Here is a 19001-nt window from a genome sequence, read left to right on the forward strand (position 1 = left end):
TTTTCCTACATTACACTCAATTGGGAAAATCTAACGTCTGGGTAGAAGAACGGCAGTGTCCCACTGCTTGCTGTTGTCACTAGCTGCTCACCTAAGACGTGAGACAGTGGGATGACTGAGAAGCACACTCTGAGACCAGTCTGCCTGGATGTGAATCTCCGTTCTTCTGCTCATTGGCAGAATAACATACATTATTGACCAATGAAGAAAGAAGCCAGCTAATTGGGGGTATTAAATGACAACTGGTAAACAAGTTTTAGAATAAGGTTGCAACAGAATAATTCCTCAGGGTCTGTCCCTTAAATCAGTTCCTGATGATGATTTTCTTTGTTCTGCCTGAAATGCAGACACTCTGCTCTGCAAAGGGAGTCCCTGCCTCGCTCCTGTCACCCAGACCTCAGTGTGAACCTTCCTTTGAAGAAGAAAATAGGAAGATAGGGATAGGAAAAAGTGAGCTTTCTCTCCCACGGCCTTGGGCACAGGACAAGGTGAAGTTGACTCAGCTTTCTACCCATGAGAAAGTGCCGTGTGGGCCCCTGGGCGAGTTATCTACTCTCATTTGCAAAATTGAGTAACAAAGGTCATACGTGGGGTTCCTGTGAGGGTTAAATGTGCTCATACATGATCAGCATCCAGAAGAGAACCCGGCAAGGAGCAAACTCTTAGTAAGTGTGGCTTATCCTCTACTTCCTTACCTTTTCTCTCTGAATCGCCTTCATTTTCTGGAATTCAGCTTCTTCAGCTTCCTTCTTGATTCTTACAGATTCTTCTCTTTTTAGCTAAATCGTATTGAGTTTACAGAGGACAAAAGCCAGTTACCATTTTTCAGTCTGAACCTCTAGAACACAAAATTATGATGCAAAGCAAATTACAGTATTGTTTGTGCTATACCTCGCTGTGATTATAGGTTGAGGCTGCACGCTGCTGAGATCACAGAGCATGAACAGGCTGTATGTGAAAGGTCTCTGTGTGTCTCTTCCTTGGTCTGTCTGTTTCTCAAAGAGTCTATCTCTTTGTATTCGTTTGAAAAGGGGAAGGGAAGATTATTTTTCCTGATAGCAAAAATTCAGAGTTGGTTGTAAGAATCAGTGGGTATCGTTAATCTGTTTTTGTACTAATTCTGCTACCAGCATGGAGTAGACAAATTCACATTCTTAGAACCCAAACATCATAAACACAGTAAACTTATTGAGGACAGTGTTGACAGAGAGCTCGTGTAAGAAGCCTCGGTATTTCTCTTCACATCTCACTTGCAGATCTCTTTGCTTTCCAGAGTTGCTTTCTGCAATGGGTTTGAAGGTTTTACGCTTTTAGTAAAGTTGCTATGTTAGTTCATGGTTACTTGAAAGTGTTGGCACTCAAATTCCTTGCCAAAATTAAACTAACGGAGATGGATTCTGACCTTTTGCTGGTATTTAGATTGCATCAGTTGGAGTTGTTGTTTCTGCCTGACTTCAGTTTCCGGTAGGCTTCCGCCTAAGGAGAAAAAAAAAAGCCACAAAGGTGAAACACGAACATGAAGCTGAAATGTCAGCTATCAAGGACTAATTAATACATGATACGTCTGCAACACGAGTTTCTGTAACATTTTAATACCCCCAGAAATAAGAACATACGCAGTTTCCTTCAAAACCTTAAAGAATGGGCCTCACTTAAAAACACTTGGATGGAAAGATGAGGCTGTATTCTGAAAAGGAAGGGAAAACTCTACAGAGATTTTTCAATCATGTGGGCATTAAAAAGTTTTCACTTAGAGTGAAATCTTACCTGAAAGGTCATGCTAAGCAGTAAGAAACAGTGTTTGCCTAGGAAATTCTAGAACATTCCTCCTGCTTGAATATGATCATGCCTTAACATAATAAACATGGTGACCAATGATACTTCGATTGGTTTTCTTCTAACTGTCCACCCGATGGCCAAGAAGTGAGGCTCAGGGAACCCTCAGGGGTCTTGCCACTAGGCAAATAAGTAGTCTTTATAGCCTGGTTTCTAAAAATATAAAATTCTAGTTAGTGACTGATTCTCAATCCAGGTGGTTTTTCCTTTTTTAAGTATTCAAAAGAAAACTATGGCTGTTAGATTATTTGCCGGCTTTCTCTTACATCTAAAATAATTCGGGGCCAGAAATCCTTGCAGCTTGACGATCATCTAAGAATTGCCATTTAGGGATTTCTCGGTGTTTATGCAAGTTTGGAGTGTATCCTTTGAAGTAATTCTCTGGTGCTTTGGTCACTAGAAGTGTCAGTTTTCCAGAAGATTCACTCTCACAGAAGATGCATTAAAACAATTTGTATTCACTGCAGTTTTTGTAATTGAGCTGAGAAAGACACCATTGGGACTTTTCTTCTGAGTTCCCAAAGATATAAAAGGTCTGTTTGGTTTTGGCCCTTCGGTGGCTATTGAGGAGGATGGGGGAATTTCTTTTGAAACTGTGAGCAACACGGAAGCTTTTATCTAAAGTGACCGCCACTTTTACTATCCCCTATAATCTTTCCAACATTTTAAAGGGTAGAGAAATAGAGGACTTGAGAATTATAATAGAGAGAGCCAGATGTCTAAGCATTTGCAGATTTTGTTCAAAACTCATCTCAAAGTTGAACACTTTCTAGAATTTTCTACCCATAATCCTCCCACACACAACATTTGACCCTTCCTAATACTTCATATAATAGAAAGTTGAAATAAGAATCCTGCTCATTTTCTGCTAAGGCCCAAGACAACAGATGCCAACTGTTCCAAATGTCCGAGTGAGGCGCCTGGCTCCCAAAGCAGGAGTTACAAGGAGGATACTCAACACGAGTTTGAGGAACCTAAACTGGCAACTGGTTCCAACCTAGAAAAGATGTTCGATGGGTCGAGAGAAGGTAGAAATCTGAGGAAGGATGTCAGTCTGAATTCCCTCTCCTCTGTGTTTGCGTTTCAAGGAGGAATCTTCAAGACAAGCAAGAAAAGTTTAGTTAAAATCACGTGGAGATGTCAACCTGCATTCCCCAAGAGAATGAGGGTTCTAGGGAACCCACGCCTAGAAAAGTTAAAGCCTAAAGGCACAAGCCCATAGTCAAATGGCTACTCCGAGTCCTTAAGAAGAGGCAGCTGCACTGCAGATCGCTGTGTTCACAGATTTTGAGGGAAGAAAAATTGTTTTCTGTACTTCCAACGTATATTTCTTCTTTTTGAAGGTTTCAAATGTACTTTATTTCTTCATATTTTTAATGGGTACACAGTGCTTTTTACTTGGCATCAGTTATGAGTTGGTTTTGAAACAATCCAGTATTACACCAGCCGGGATGATTACTGATCTCTCCATTCCTTTGGGGTGACTCTGCCAACAGGGGACAGGTTCCATGCTACTCCAGTTTGTGGCATTGTGTATGTCCATACAGCAACACAGAAAGTGGCTCCACTGGCTAACACAGCATCACCATATTTACCATGAAAATCAGGTGTTCGTTTCTGGTGGTTCAGCCTCGCCATCATTTGCTGAATGTTTAACTGCGGCAACTCCCCCAACGTGTATCTCATGAAAAAGAATGTCAATCTAAAACCGTCTTGAAGGGATTTGCCTTCAAGAGAACAGGGCCTTTGTAGGGGTCCTACAAAAAATGACTGAGAGCCAACAGTGAAGCCAAGCACTGCCAGGAAGGAAGTCTGTCCTCTCCCTCAGGGAGAGCCAGGTGTGAGATGAGTGACAGGAAGGGAGGGACATGGAAGAACACCAAGAACTGCCTGAGGGAGCAAGATCAGTCAGCATATAGCTAGGATCAATGAAACAAGGATCACTGCCCCACAGACCCCTCCTCACCTCCCGTCTGCTCTTCTGTCTTTGACCCTGAAAAGGGCATAATCTGGAAACAGGAGTCAGAGAAAAGTCCAGCTACACCCTCTTTCACTTGTTTGCTTTCTACATGAAATAGGCCTAGGCTGGGGCACAGGAGAAGCTTCAATCTCCATTAGTAACAGTGTATTGACCTGTTCCCAGGACTGAACATTAATTACTGAAATGAAACTGTTTTAGTCCTAATAATAGCTGAGTAACTCTTCTCTGAGAAAGACCAAGATTTAATTTCTCACTTCTTCCAAAAAGCACAGGAAAGGCTGGTCCTACACAGCTGGTTTGAGAGACCAGTTAGGAGGAACTACAGCTGTTTTTTGACTGTGCCCCTCAAGTCTGGCTTAGTCAGCATAAAGATGACACAAGATTAACTCTTTTTATGCAACACAATGGGACGGTGGTGACAATATTATTATTTTCACTCGTTAGATGATTTCCAAAGTAGCTTATTTTTACTTATATGGGGGAATATATCTCTAAAACTATTACAATAGTCAGTTGTCTGTGACTTGGGACAGGTGGGTATTAACTAAATTAACAGATTTAGTTAATACAAACCATGTCCAGCCCTTTAAGTTCTCAGCTGCTGCTAGAAGAGAAAAAAGAAAAGCTGTGGATGATTCCCATTAGGTAGCATCCCCTCTGAATGATTCAAACACCGGCCAAGGTGGCCCAGACAATTCATCCTACTGGCAGCACCTGCTCCAAAGGCCCAGAGGTCTCTATCTGCAAAATGAAAACACAGGTGACATTTCTCTTTATACCCACCACTTGGTCTCAGCTCAGTCTCATCTTGGCTTTGGAATTGACTCTCTATTCCTTTTGTTCACATTAACATTTCACTGCCCTGGTTAATATGCTTGTGCTAAGCTTTGACTCCCTTTCTCACTAGTGCTATGACAGGGTATGTGTGGCACCCATGTAAGGGCTCTTCCGAGTTGATCTAAGAGGCTCTGTAAAGTTCTAGTTTAATTGTTAAGTGGCAATTAACCCACCACTGTATTTACACATAACCATGGCATCATATCTTTCTACTCAAAGAAAATCACAAAAGAATAATATACCTCATTAAATGCTTTTCATCCCAAGCGACTTGGTGGCAAAACCACCTATAACATACATTCAAAGACAGACATACACAAAGTGCTTATAGTAGTGGCTCTCAAACTTCCTAATGCCACAGCCCTTTAACCCACAGGTTGAGAACCACTGGCTTACAGGGTCCGTGGCTGGCCCTGCCCTCTCCATTTAGACAACTGGTGTGCTTGCTTACCTAGCCTTCTGGGCACCAGGTGAACTGGTTTAGCTCTATTCTGTTCTTTCCACTTCTCCAGGTTAGCCAACTCCTGCTCAGCAACTAAGACAGGTGAGAAATATCAAGTCATCAGTTGTTAGAATTCCAAAGGAAACTGGTCTCTTCAAAGCATAAGGAACAACCATCAGAAGGCAATTAAATACCTGCAAGCATGAGTGAGCAAGATGTCCAGGAAAGGAAGACACCGTCAAAACCCTGACCTTTGGGTCACCTGGGCCCACCCCTGTGGTACCCTCTCTCCAGCACAGAGGGGTCAGAATGAAAAACAACCTGAACTCCCATTAAAACAAAGAAGTGTATGTCTTCCTTCTAGACTACCATTCCTCAAGCCTTATATCAAAGTTCACTTTAAAGATTGTCCATAGGAAATTTGTGCAAAACTAGAATATTCACATCAATAAGAACCATCCACATACAGGTAAACTCATTTCCCCAGGGAATTCTGATGCCTAAATTCATGTTATTTTAAATGTTCCCCAAGCTTACTGCACCTGAGAAGAGTGCAGGCTCTGCGCCACAGGTGGGCACCCCTGCCTCTGCTTCCTGGCCATCAGGAGAATGGGCAGAGCCTGCTCCCCACCCCCCCCCAAACCCAGGGTTCATTCCCCAAATGGTCACTCTGCTGACAGCAGGGGTGCCAGAGAGATATTAATACCTGGCTCTGTTCCTCCAGCCTTTGCCCTAATGGTCTCAGTTAGACCTGATTGTTCCAAATGCCCATTGATGTCGTTTTTTAATTATTAAGACAAAAATAAAAATTCTGAAACATCTGAAAAAGTCAGACCAAAATGAGACTTAAGTTCCTGTTAAATACTTAAATCAAAAGTCCATAAGACACCAGAACTGCTGACAGTTGTGATCTTCATATTCTGTACTGAGCCATGGTGACACTCAGGTGGCTACTGGTCTGGTGGGAACCCTTTAGAGAGCTACTTTTCTGTGGTGGCCTTATTTCCGTCATTAATCATAAAATTAGAGTTGCTACTAGTCATCTAGTAAAGGGGAGGCTCAATTTTCCCCTAAGCTGACTTAAACAAGCCTCACAACATCTTTGTAAGCTAAATTTTTAGCTTTCCTTCAAACTGCAAAGGACCATGCCATAACTTTAAGTGGCAGCATTTACATTTACCATATTTCAATTCAACATAATAAGCACACACTTAACAATTAAGTACAAGAAGCACAAAAATATGGCCCTGGCCCTCAAGGAGATTATAATCTAGAGAAGAAAACTGAATTACACAAACAGCTCAGGGAAGGCTCTGATAGTTACAAAATGAGAGTACAGAGGCTGGGGAAACCACACCAAGGAGAGACGGGGCAAGTCAAAGGAGGTACAAACTATCTCAGTCTATCGGGTATATAACTTGTCTGTATTTCCAAAGTACCCATACTGCCATAAAAATATTAACATCAGCAGTCAGCCCAACTTGACAAGGATGAGATCCGTCTATTGGCAATAAGCATAATATCACTTAAACACAAGAGAAATCTAGAATTTACTATTGTGCCAAGAATTCTGTTATTAATACAAACTCAGAAGTATTAATAGAACATTTTTTTCTTGTACTATACACTATAGGTGTTCAACAGTAGAATATTTTTAAAGGTATAATTAAAACTGAAGTTTAAAAAAACTTGCTGGGATTTGGTGAGTCTATATAACTCAAAAAATAAAAAGACTTCATACCAAAGAAAACCAATTGTAAAGAAAATGAGAAACATCCTGAAATAATATACATACTTCTTTGTATATGATTCCTCCGACTTTCATTTGGTGCTATCATGGTGAATGCACTTCTGCTAGAATAAAGAGGGGGGAAAAAAAACCCTGCTTAGTATCATGAGAAACAAATGCATAGAAGCCAACATTCTTTCTTTTTAATATACTGTATTTATGATCATCATCAAATATGTACTGTGTAAGTTTATCTTAATACCCAGGTCTCTTCTCCAGGACTTTGCAATCTTAATTGTCAAGCAAAACAAAAGGACCCAACCAACACAGAGATATGAAGCACTTTATGAAGTGACAAGTGACAGGATGGTAGACCATCCTGGGAGGGCTCCACTATTCCTCTAGGTGGTGCTAGTGAGCTAATACTGTTAAGATGGCTTTAGATTGGCTGTCTTCCTTAATAATGCACCCTGGGCAGCGGTTCTCAACCTGTGGGTCGTGACCCCTTTGTAACAATGAAAATACATGCTGCATATCAGATATTTACAATTCATAACAGGAGCAAAATTATAGTTATGAAGTAGACACGAAAATAATTTTATGGTTGGGCATCACCACAACATGAGGAACTATAATATTAAAGGGTCACGGCATTCGGAAGCATTAGGAAGGTTGAGAACCACGGGAGTAAGGGAAACACTGGTGCATCCTTCCTTCCCAGAGTACAGGCCATCTGCCTGCTCTAGACAAACCATCTGAGGAGCTGACTTGCCAGTCTTGGGCTTTTAGGCTTTGATTTTTCTACACCTCGACTTTTCTACGTCTGTGTCCACGGGGTTACTTACTCTCCTAGGGACATTGGTGGAGTATAATCAGCTCAGAGAAACAAGGTGTCGCTACAAACAAGGGGATCAGGGAACATTTTATTTCTGAAAAAATATTCAGGACTGAGATACTAGGAGCTTAAAATATTGTGAGCTTTTGAGGACAGGAACTGTGCTTAAATGATGTGTATTCCAAGTCCCTGGCACAGTGCCTGGCACAAAGTGCTACTTGATAAATGTGGGCTGAATTGAAACAAAATGATGCCAAAGATTGAGTGTGTAGTGGGGGGTAGCTCTTTTTGAAATGATGCCTATGGTCCTACAGAACATGAATAGTTCATAAAGCAAAAATAAAGCGTGGTAACAGCCTACAGCATACATGTGGGTACAGTTCCAGAGGAAATGCTATAAGCACAGCCTGCCTATAACTACAGGATTATTATAATATCTGCAATTACATCTGAATTTTTTTAAATAGTAAAATAAAAACCCAGATACTCTTACAAGTCTCTCTCTCTTCTACCTGGAATATAAAATTTCAAAGGACAAATTAGCAAAGACCAAACAGTAAAGGCCAAAAGCACTGATAACAGAAGCCATTTCTTCCTCATCTCATTATTTTCCTAGCAGCAAGCCTTCAGCCAGCTTCAAACCAGGCTTTAATTTTAGACTTGTAAATGTGAGGTATGCAACAACCCTTGCATGCAAATGGGTCTGCTGGCCGCCCAATTACCTAATGTACATCAGCAGAGTTGCATGTGTAGCCTAGCACACATACCACGCTGTGAATACAAAATTAGGAGGCTGCCGCTGGAAATTAATCCCCTGTCCCTTGCATATGCTTTGTTCACCCTAAGAAAAATTTTTCACTCCTCAATTGCCAGTATTTTATAGGAGCTTGGGAGCTGCATGTCTGCGGGATGTCCCTGGAAACTTGAATATGCCACAATGGTAAGCCACTCTAGAGAGCCTTGAAGCCGAAACACGAGGTAGTGGATTTAACTGCCAATCATGGAATTGCTGCACCACCTTCAACATCTGGAAACGCTGGGGTACAGCACTTCCCACCATACTACAGATTAGGCTACACTGTCGATCAGCAGTTGTCCAACTTTATTGTGCATGCTGTGAATTAAAATTTTAAGGCTCCCCCCTCAGTGACTGCCTGGACCCCTTTTGGCCAAGAGGATCCCTAAAACTGAGTTGCTAGCTGTGAGAAAAGATCAGACATGCCTCATCATGCCCCCTCTTCTCTTAGTGATGTCCTCGGTGACTAGCTAATAGATCTAAGGCTATGCAAGACCTACCTGCAGGTCCTCAATATACATAACCACTTGATTCTGTCCCTTCCGTTGTCTCTAACAGACCATTCACCTGAAGCTCTCCTTTTCACTGATTCCTGGTTTTTCCAACAGAGCCTAAATCTTTTAGCCAATTGTCAGCTAAAGAATTTTTAAGCCCACCTGTACTGTGTAAGCCCCCCCCCCTCACTTCCAGATGTCCACCTTTTGGGGCCAAACCAATGTATGTTTTCCACCTATTGATTTACGACTTTACCTGTAATCCCAGTCTCCCTAAAATGTATAAAACCAAACTGTAACCCCACCACCACGCTTCCATGTGCTCATGGTTTCCTGCATGTGGCTCCAGGTCATGGTCCTCAACTTTGGCTCAGAATAAACCCCCTTAAATTATTTTATTCAGAATGGCTTCTGTCCCTCTGCAATCCAGTCACCTAGAGGGCGTGTAGGCAGGCTTGTTAAAGGGCAGAGTTTCTGATTTAGTAGGTCTGGGGCAGGGCCAAATAAATCTGGTCTTAAGTCCCCAGGTGATGCTGATGTTCTTGATCTAGGCACCACACTGGGAGAACCAGGGCTGTAGATCAAGCAAGCTATCTTAGAAAATTTGGGCTAAAAGGAAACTTAGGGATTAATAAATCATTGTTAAAGACACAAAGGTTAAATCATGTGCCAAAGAACACTAATTAAGCAACAGTGCTGAGACTCAAATGCAGGAGTTTTGACTTAGGCCAGTTAACCGCATGCAGCTAACGCTTTAACTCAATGTAGAAAGCATAAAATATTGTCCTTCAACTTTACCCCCTTGACAGACTTCCAAAGAATGCAACCTACTTAACTGAGCACCTATTAAGGACTTATTACATCAAGGCGTGTGGAGAATGAGAGCAGACACCAGTGCAGATATAACCACTTTAACAGAACTTACATTTTCATTAGGAACAAGTCGAGAAACCAGAGCATACCACAAGAGTACCCAAACAAGAGTTAAAGTGGGATAATGCAATGAGTCAGAGATCCAAGGCAGAGGAGAGTCAGAGGCTGCAGAATAGGAACTGAATAGCAAGAGCAAAGAATATAAATTGAGTCTTGAAGATTAGGATCTGAAATGGCAAAAGTGTTCCTTTGCCAGGACTTTGCTAGAACCAGCTTCATAGAGAGTTTTCCACATCCCTGGGATTCTCATATGGAAATTCTGGAAAAGGTTTTTTGGGGGGGGGGGAATAAATCAATTGGTTTGTAAAACATTGTACATTACGATCTTTAATCTGATTAAGTTTTTAGACAGTGACACTAGAATCTTCAGTTTTAGGAATAGGACTGCAGACAATTTGTGGTTAATATGCGTAGCCTACAAGTATTAGTACAGGAATAGCAGAAGAAGGGAAGAATTAGCTCTGAAATTAGAGGTTTTTAACCAAAAGCATCTTAGCTTAAACCTTGACCATGGTCCTAAGTAATAAACGCTTTATGTGAGAGAAGTCTTTGGCAACCTTCTTAGCAATATTTTATTGGCTGAAAATGCCAAATCTAAAACATTTTATGATATCCACAAGAAAGCTTTGCCAAGTAACTTAGCTTCTATTTTTCTTACTTGCTATAGGAAGAAGAGTTTAAATCTCAGGATGCTTTTTGTTTTTTAATATTGCATGGCAGAGTGTCATGCCTTGGTAGAGACAAATATTCGTCTCGGCTCTCTTAGCTTTTTCTTGACATGAGTAGCAAGGATAATTTATTAATGTTTTCAGCCAATTAGTTTCTACCCACAGCAGAAGCCTTTGCTGTTTTAGCCTGTGTGCCATCCTTTGCAACTGTCAGACTCCCAAAGCTGCTGAACTGGATGAGCCCAACCAATATTTAGTATTCTGGGCATTTCTTGATTAAGCAACATTCAAGCTACTGAAATAAATGTATACTTTTGAAAATGAGTCCCCTTAATTACCTCATTGAGATTTAATGAAATGTCTCAATTTGTAAGATTGTTTTCACTTCTCAGCAGCACCCATCAGTAAGATATACTACTATGATCTAGACGTCGCACAAGACAAAGAAAATTTTTTTTCTGCACTATAAAAAAATACATAAAATAAAGATAGTCAAGAAATGTTTTTGTTGTGAGGTCTCTCCTGGGCAACACAACTGCATCTCGTGTGTGGATTCCTGCACCGTTTTTATAAGGTTTCATCAATGAGCATTACAAAAAAAATGCTATGTTGGAGTTCTGGAAAATATCTTGGCTGGCTACAGGTATGACATAAATATGTCCACTGGTGTGTACACACTGTACCAGATGTGATTGAAATTTCTAATTAGGAACAACACTGGTTTGACTGAAAAAGAAACAGTCAAGAGCAAAAATTCAGAGAGTGATAGATGATGAAGTTAGAAAGAGATAATTCCAGGCAGAGTAGTAGACATGTAAAGTCTATAGTCCTAAAAAGAAATTGGTTTGAGGTTTTCAGAATTCTAGAAAATCTTATTCTTATACATGAATAAGAATAGGTCACCTTGAGTAATGCTTAGGACATTACTTGAGCAAAGTTTGAGGTAACCAAAGACATTAGATATTAATTTTTCTAGATAGGGCCTGCCATATCAGGTTTTGCTATATCACCTTCAATCTAGGAATCTGAAGCTTACTGATTTTACTCAATGTAAGTCAACATTTTTGAAGCATTTGAGTCTCCGAAAGCTCTCTAATAAATAGATCAAATTCCCAAGAGAAACAAAAGGTGACAAGATCATGTTGAATAAATCACTATTGACCCCTAAACTGGTTATACATCGCACCACTTCTGATGGAGTACTAGGGTAAGGAGGGGCTTAGAAATTCTCTTTGGTCTCAGAACCCGCCGAGCCTAAGACATTGTCTGCATATCCAATAAGCAGATGTGAAGTTGGTTAGTTCTTTCATTAATATAAGTCATAGCTTCTGTTAATGGGCTGAATAGACACGCAGGGCATAAAGATAAATAAGTAAGAAATCATCAGAGCCTTTGTTTAAAGGATGCCTTTATGAAAATTGGAAAGAGATACACATGCATACATACTCACACACACACATGTTCCAGGATCCCCATGGCTTAGTGAGACATGGAAAATTTAAACAAATAAGAAAAAAAGTACCCCTTTCTTCCAATGATGTTAACCCCCCACTAGCGCACATGATTTGACAGATAGATAGATAGATAGATAGATAGATAGATAGATAGATAGATATAAACTCTCAGTCCTAAAGTCTACCTTAGCTGGGCAAGTGTGTGCAGGTACCAACCTGCATAGCCAGCCATACAGACTGGACCTGACGTATATATTTTCACTTAAAAATACACACAGATATAAAGGTCACAAAATAAAGTTAGCAAAAGCATTCACACTAAAAAGAATGTATATGAAGTACAATATTGTAGAGAATGACCATCTTTAAGAGGTCAAAAACCAATGGTGGGAATAGAGTTGGGGACCAGTTGATAGATATGCTTGCAAAATGTCTAAAAACTATTTCCTCAGTAAAAAGTACAAGGAATTCATATTTTCAGAACAGAGATGTGAGGTCTGGGATTTGCAAGCTAACAAGTTAGCCTGTTCCTGTTTCTTGGACACTGGCAGAAGAGATGAGACTCCTGGATCAGAGACAAAGGACTTTGTTACTCATGGCACAGCCAGCAGCATGGGCATTAGCTTACTTACATCTGTTCTCACTGGCCTCAGATGCTATGAAGGCAACATGAGGAAGCTGCATACACAATGTGTTTGCACTGCAAATGAGAAAATTCAGTTTGAAGAATTCACCATATTATAGCAGGTAGTAAGCAAGGCTGGTCTTTGTCCTGGGGAGAGCACACCTCATCTCTCAAGGTTTCCAGCTAGATAAACAACCCTGAGAAATATCCTAGGTTATACAGTGGTCAGTGTTGGCGCATCCAGCACAACATATGAGTGTAAAAAGCCCAAGGAAGACTGCCTTTTTCAACAAGAGAATGCTTAGGATTAACTTTTTAAAAGTATGATTTAATGATAAAGATTTTATCATTAAATGATAAAATTAAATACAATAAAATGAAATCATAATGAAAATGATTTTATGATACTGGCATAAAAACTATTTATCAAATAGAAAATATGTTTTCTAATTTTCATTAATAGACTTAGAACTGATTATGTCCACACAGCCTAAGCATTACTCAAGGTTACCTATAACTTAGAGAAAACCAGAATCACAAGACAGAGCACTATATATCTAAATCTGTGCATAACACATTTAAAAATAAAATTCAGCCAGCACAGTAGCTCACAACTAAAATCCCAGCACTTTGGCCAAGGCGGGAGGATCACTTAGGACCAGGAGTTTGAGACTAGTGTGAGCAACATAGCAAGACTTCATCTCTATAGAAAATTTTAAAAAGTAGCTAGGTGTGATGACACACACCTCTAGTCCCGGCTACTTGGGAGTATAAGATAGGAGGATCTCTTGAGCCTAGGAGTTTGAGGCTACAGTTAGCTATGATCATACCACTGCACTCCAACTTGGACAAAGTAAAACCCTATCTCAAAAACAAAATAAAATGTTTCTGATTTTGAAAGAAATAAAGTGGCTCCATAGTATTTCGTGACATGGATGAATCATAACCACTCAACCATTTTTAGTTGTTTCAACTGTTCACTATCGGGAATAATCTTCCAGGCCATACAATGCATAAAGCTTTCAATGGAGCATTATACAGAAGAAAACTCTAGTAGTCTTCAGAAATGAGTACTCTGAACAGAAGTGTAGGCTACATTTAAGTTTTTCTTGCTTTGATAGACATTTGTGTTCCCCAAATCCCAGAGACAGCTTAATCATAATTAATTTTCTATTCTAAAGTTTGACTCTCCTCAATTCTTCAAGTAGAGGAGATGCTAGCCCTACTTAGCGCTCACTCACTTCCCCCCTTCCCTTAGTAATAGCACTCCTTTATTATTCAGATTGGCAGTGTGCCCAAGGACAATATGACAATCCCCACCCTTGTTGATAGGTAGGTGTGAACCATATGATTCAATTTGAGAAATCAAGAAATGGAAGCCATTGTGAGCAGTTTCTAGGAAACTCCTTTAAATGGAGAGAGGTAGAAAAGGCTGTTTTGTTGCTTTCCTCCTTCGTGGAAGGCTGAAGTGGTAGCTGGTACTAAAGCAGCTATTTTGGCCAGTGAGGCAACTTGATTATAGAAGACATGGATCAGGAACGGGTGAGCAGATAGACAGAACCAGTCTAGTGCTCTGTGACGGCAAACCCACCACATCAGTGGTAATCTATTGCCAAACTGCCTGGCTTCAAGACCTAATTTTGTCACTTCTTAACTATACAACTTTGAGCAAATTACTTAGTTTTCCTATATTTTTTCACTACTAAACTATGAATAACTATCTACTTCATAGCATATAAAGTACTTCAAACAATACCAGAAAATAAGAAGTGTTCTATTTTATAACAATGCCCATTATTTGTACTAGTTCAGCCCTAGATTACTTACCTTCAGACTTATAGAAGAGAAATAAACAAAGCCATGTGTGCTTCTTAACACACTTATTGGGGACATTATATTTAATTATAATAACTACATATGCCACCTATTATATGTAATAGAGCCTAGCATTGAATCACTAGCATTAAGTTTTCCAATTCTTTTTTTTTTTTTTTTTTTACATCCCCAGTTACCTCTCCCCTCCAATGTCTACAGCCCGGTTCCTGATTCTTTTATGTCCCAAGAATAATAAGAACCACTGCATGAAACAAAGTGGTTGAAAATATTTTTCCCCTCTAAATGGAAGCATGGTTCTAAGCCCAGCCTTTGTTCATTAAATTATTGAGGTATAATATACCTACACCAAACTGCACGAATCTTAAGTATACAGCTCTTTGACAAAGCTTCTTTAAGACCTTCAGGTTCCAACAGAGAAAAGAAAAAAAAGAAAGTAGGAGGTATAATGAGCTTTAGGATATTACTTAAAATTACTTTCTCTTCAACTTTTTATTGAAAAAATTATAAGCCTAGTAAGCAAAATTAATTTAGTAAAATGAAGACCCGTCTATTATAGTATTTACCTGTACTCACCAATTGTTAATGTCTTCCCACAGTTGTTTTTACTCTCTCCTCTTTTTTTTTTTTTCAGAACCACATGAAAGTAAGCTGCAGGGTTAGCATACCTCACCCCCGACATATTTCAACTTGTCTCTCAGAAACAATAGTCTCCTACTGAAACATAACATTATCCTGCCCAAGTAATCTAATGTTAATACGATATTGCCTAGTAGTCTACATTCAAATTTCTAAGTTGTTCCCATTTTAACATACCTTCTTACTCCTCCCCATTCTGGAGCCAGTTATGGATTACACATTCCTGTTGTTTGACACATCGCTGTAAACTTTGTAAAAAGAAAATCATAGCGGGCGGCACCTGTGGCTCAAAGGAGTAGGGCGCTGACCCCATATACCAGAGGTGGTGGGTTCAAACCCAGTCCTGGCCAAAAGAAAATCATAGCCTCAGGCACCTGTGAAGATTTGGCCCCACAAATCATTTATTAAGGAAATGTCTTGCTAAATTTCAGGAAGGACGTGCAAATTGTACCTATGTCTAGCACCTAAAAGTACAGCCTGATTCCACACTGATAATAAATTCCAAGTGTATCTTACAGGTAACAGAATTGGACACAAGACAGAATCAGACATTCTTTCATCTACCCAGGGATACCTACCTCATGGATGCTTCCTCCTCTCCCTCATTTTTTGTAAAATGTAGTTTTGGGGGGCCTTGCAAGAATGCAGCCACTACTTCATCAGCACCCCTCTGCCTTTTTCTGTCTCTCCGTATGCTTCTAAAATGGTGAAGTTTTCCCACCTCCCCTTCAGAAAACCAGCCACGGCTTATCTGCGGTTCACCTTCTTCCCAAGCAGCTCTTCAAAATCTTGGCTTAATCAACTTCTATTGAGATTTTTGCCTCAGTCCTTTATTTAGGTTGACAACACCTATAATCTAGGGCAATCTCCTTGACATTTGTCTTTCTTTCATGACTGACATTTTTGAAGTGTCCAGGTAAATTGTCTTACAGAATGCCTTACAAACTAGATTTAAGGAAATTATTTCCTCATGATTCGATTAGGTTATTTCTGGACAGAGTACGACACAGGAGATGTTATCCAAGATTCCACTGTGGGACAGCTTGTTTCCTTGTGAAAAAAACAGCACCTGCCTATCTGACAGGCAGCAATCACTTTTTAAAATATAGATTAGAAAAAGAATGCCTGTCACCCTCTATTGGAAGTAAAAAGGGGACTAATGGCTCTGAGATTTTCCCATTTGGCGTAACAGCAAAGAGTAAAATCTACATGTTATAAAGAAAGATTTTCTTTACACCAAAATCCTTTACGTTTTTATTTCTAAGGGTCAGACTTTCAGGGGACTTACACATGAGCTTTGTAATCCTTGCATTTTTGTAACAAGCAGATAAGGCTTTACTTTCACAATCAGGAGGAAATATTTCAAAGATTTTCAAATGGAAAAATATGGAAAATAAAGACTTCTTAAAGCAGGCAAGGGCACAGATTTTCTTACAAGATTAGGTAGCAGAAGTTTCTGCTCTCACTAGCACCACAGTAAAACAAACATTGGGCACTTCTAGGCCTTGAGCATTAATGATGGTAAATGCCCAGTTTTTCTACAGGACTTTAATGGATCACCTTTTAAGTCTTCATACTTGGGGGTGTGGGAGGGGGAGGAATTACAAACATTAGAGAACAAAAGAATCATCATCCAGCTGATTCTCTGATATAAAACAGAGCCTTCAAAATGCAGTCTTCTCCCTTTGATTATTTTTTCCTCTTAAGCTTTTGTTTCAGATTCAAATACATTTTGAATGGATGCAATTAACCTTAACAATATGTATAACCTTACAGCACTCTACTGACTTTGAAGTAAGTAACCTTACTGTGTAATTGAACTAAGTTTCTTTTTTCTCCTTTCTGCTATGCTTCTACTGATTATTATAGGTATTATGTGTTTTCAAGCTTTCATCATCCTGTTGATTTATTGTTTCACTGTTTCAGCTGTCAAAGACTTTTTGAAAAATTCTCATTCATTTTCGATGATATTGTATTTGAACAAAAATGATTACTCCCTAAGACCCGGCATATCGCATATGCATACCATACTGAGGGGGGTAGAATCCAGCACAGAAGAGTTGGAAATTCATTCTAAACAGGGTCATAATTTCTATCCTCGTGTACAAACAGGAAGGTAACTTTTATCTAATCAAATAGAAATGTCTTTTCTTTTCATCTGCTCTCCCAATCTCGTCTGCCATGCATAAAACGGTGCTTTTCAAACTGTAGGTGGTAACCCACTAATGGGTTATGAAATCAGTTCAGTGGATTTAGTTTTAATGAACAAGAAATGGAAAATGCCAGAGTACATCACATATAGAAGGGTGAAAATTGTTCTGTGAAATTTTTTCAGTTATATACACCCTAACACATACTCATACATGGACTAGGGCATGATGTCTAATAAATTGCTCACTGTAAGCCAGGGGTGTCCAACCTGCAGCCCACAGGCCACATGCTGGTTTTGTGAGGCCTTGCGTGCTTATCTATGGTGTGGGCTATCAGGAAAAATACGCATGGATCTTTTTTTTTTTTTTTGCTAGTCAGCTTTCCTTAGTGTTTGTGTATTTAATGTGTGGCTGAAGACAACTCTTATTTTTCCAACGTGCTGCAGAAGAAAAAAGTTGGGTCAGAAGTCTGAAAAAACACTGGACAGCTCTGTCACGGTTGCACAGTGACGGTGAAGAACTTCACGCAAGGCCTCAAGTTCTCTGACATTCACAAAAGCAGTAGAGAAAAGGGGAACCACACAGAAACTCTTGCAAACTACTTCTCTATCCAAATCCTTCACCCCTGAAGCACACTTCAAAAAAAAACTATCTGACTTTCTGCTAAGTAGGTCATAAGACCTTCATTTCAGAGAGATCGTTTTTATTCCCAGAAGAAAGGAATGGAGAGATATTCTAAGAGAATTTGAACTGGCTAAGTTTGGCTTAAGCCTGGCTAAGTTTCCCATTAAAAATTAGCTCATTACCGTTAGATCATACCACATTTTGACCAACAATGCTTCCACTTGACTGTCTTTTCTTTTGGTAAAGACAGGGGTCTTGCTGTTGCCCAAGCTTGTCTTGAACCCCTGCCTTCAGGAGATCCTCCCACCTAAGTCCCTCAAAGCACTGGGATTACAGGCCCAGCCCAGTCTCCCAAAGTGCTGGGATTACAGGCATGGACACCATACCTGGACACTAACTCCTGACCGAAACTAAGCATAAAAAGAATTTTCTCTGTTTCTTTGTATCTTCACGTCTGAAGCCTCCAGTGTCATGAAACTTATACAAAATCAACTTGTATGGTTTCCTCTTATTAATCTGCCTTTTATTGTAGGGATCTCAGCCATGAACCTTGGGGATGAGATGGGATAAAATCCTGTCACTCTCACCCCCCTCTTCACCTTACCTATTTCTTGCTTCACCCGCTTCTTCCCCTTAATTCTTGCTAAAGTGGCTGCTGGATCAGCAAAACACAATCAATAGAAAGGGCGGAGGGAGAGGGCATAAAATAGTTAGGGAAGTTACTAATACTTAACAATTGTTTAAGAGTAGGTAAAATAGATAACAAAAGATTAATAATAAATGACAAGGAGTAAGAAGCATTAGACATTAAGTGTGATTTTAAGTATGAGTGTGTAAGAAATTATAATAAACGGTTTACTGTTTAATGAAATGTTAAAAGAGCCAGCAGGGAGAAGGGAAGTAGAAGTCGAGGTGCCAAGAAGTCTGGGCTGCAGAAAGGGCCCCTCAATTCTCCGATTTACTCTCCGCAACCCCACCATACTGAGGGGCCCAGCAAGCCCCACCAGACCTGATGGTTAGAAAGATATTGGAAGAAATGACTAAGACCAATGTGACTGAATATCTGTCTGTGATTATTTTTACTGTACACCCTGTAAATGTTTAAACAATACCTGCTTCAGCAAT

General features: G+C 39.8%; 1 protein-coding gene across 3 annotated transcripts in view; it reads right to left on the minus strand.

Annotated features, from left to right (window-relative positions):
- The window catches only part of EPSTI1 (epithelial stromal interaction 1), a 102777-nt gene that overhangs the window by 75104 nt on the left and 8672 nt on the right, over nt 1-19001 (minus strand). For 2 of the 3 annotated variants that reach the window (XM_023513626.1, XM_023513628.1), the window contains exons 2-5: nt 6892-6950; nt 5106-5189; nt 1403-1476; nt 696-779 (exon numbers count right to left, since the gene is read on the minus strand). In XM_023513626.1, the coding sequence (XP_023369394.1) occupies nt 696-779; nt 1403-1476; nt 5106-5189; nt 6892-6950 (301 nt within the window). The remainder of the gene's footprint in view (nt 1-695; nt 780-1402; nt 1477-5105; nt 5190-6891; nt 6951-19001) is intronic. The other variant, XM_023513627.1, reaches the window with a different exon arrangement.

Source organism: Otolemur garnettii, unplaced genomic scaffold (assembly GCF_000181295.1).
Source record: "Otolemur garnettii isolate 467f Iridium unplaced genomic scaffold, OtoGar3 scaffold00043, whole genome shotgun sequence".
NCBI lineage: Eukaryota > Metazoa > Chordata > Mammalia > Primates > Galagidae > Otolemur > Otolemur garnettii.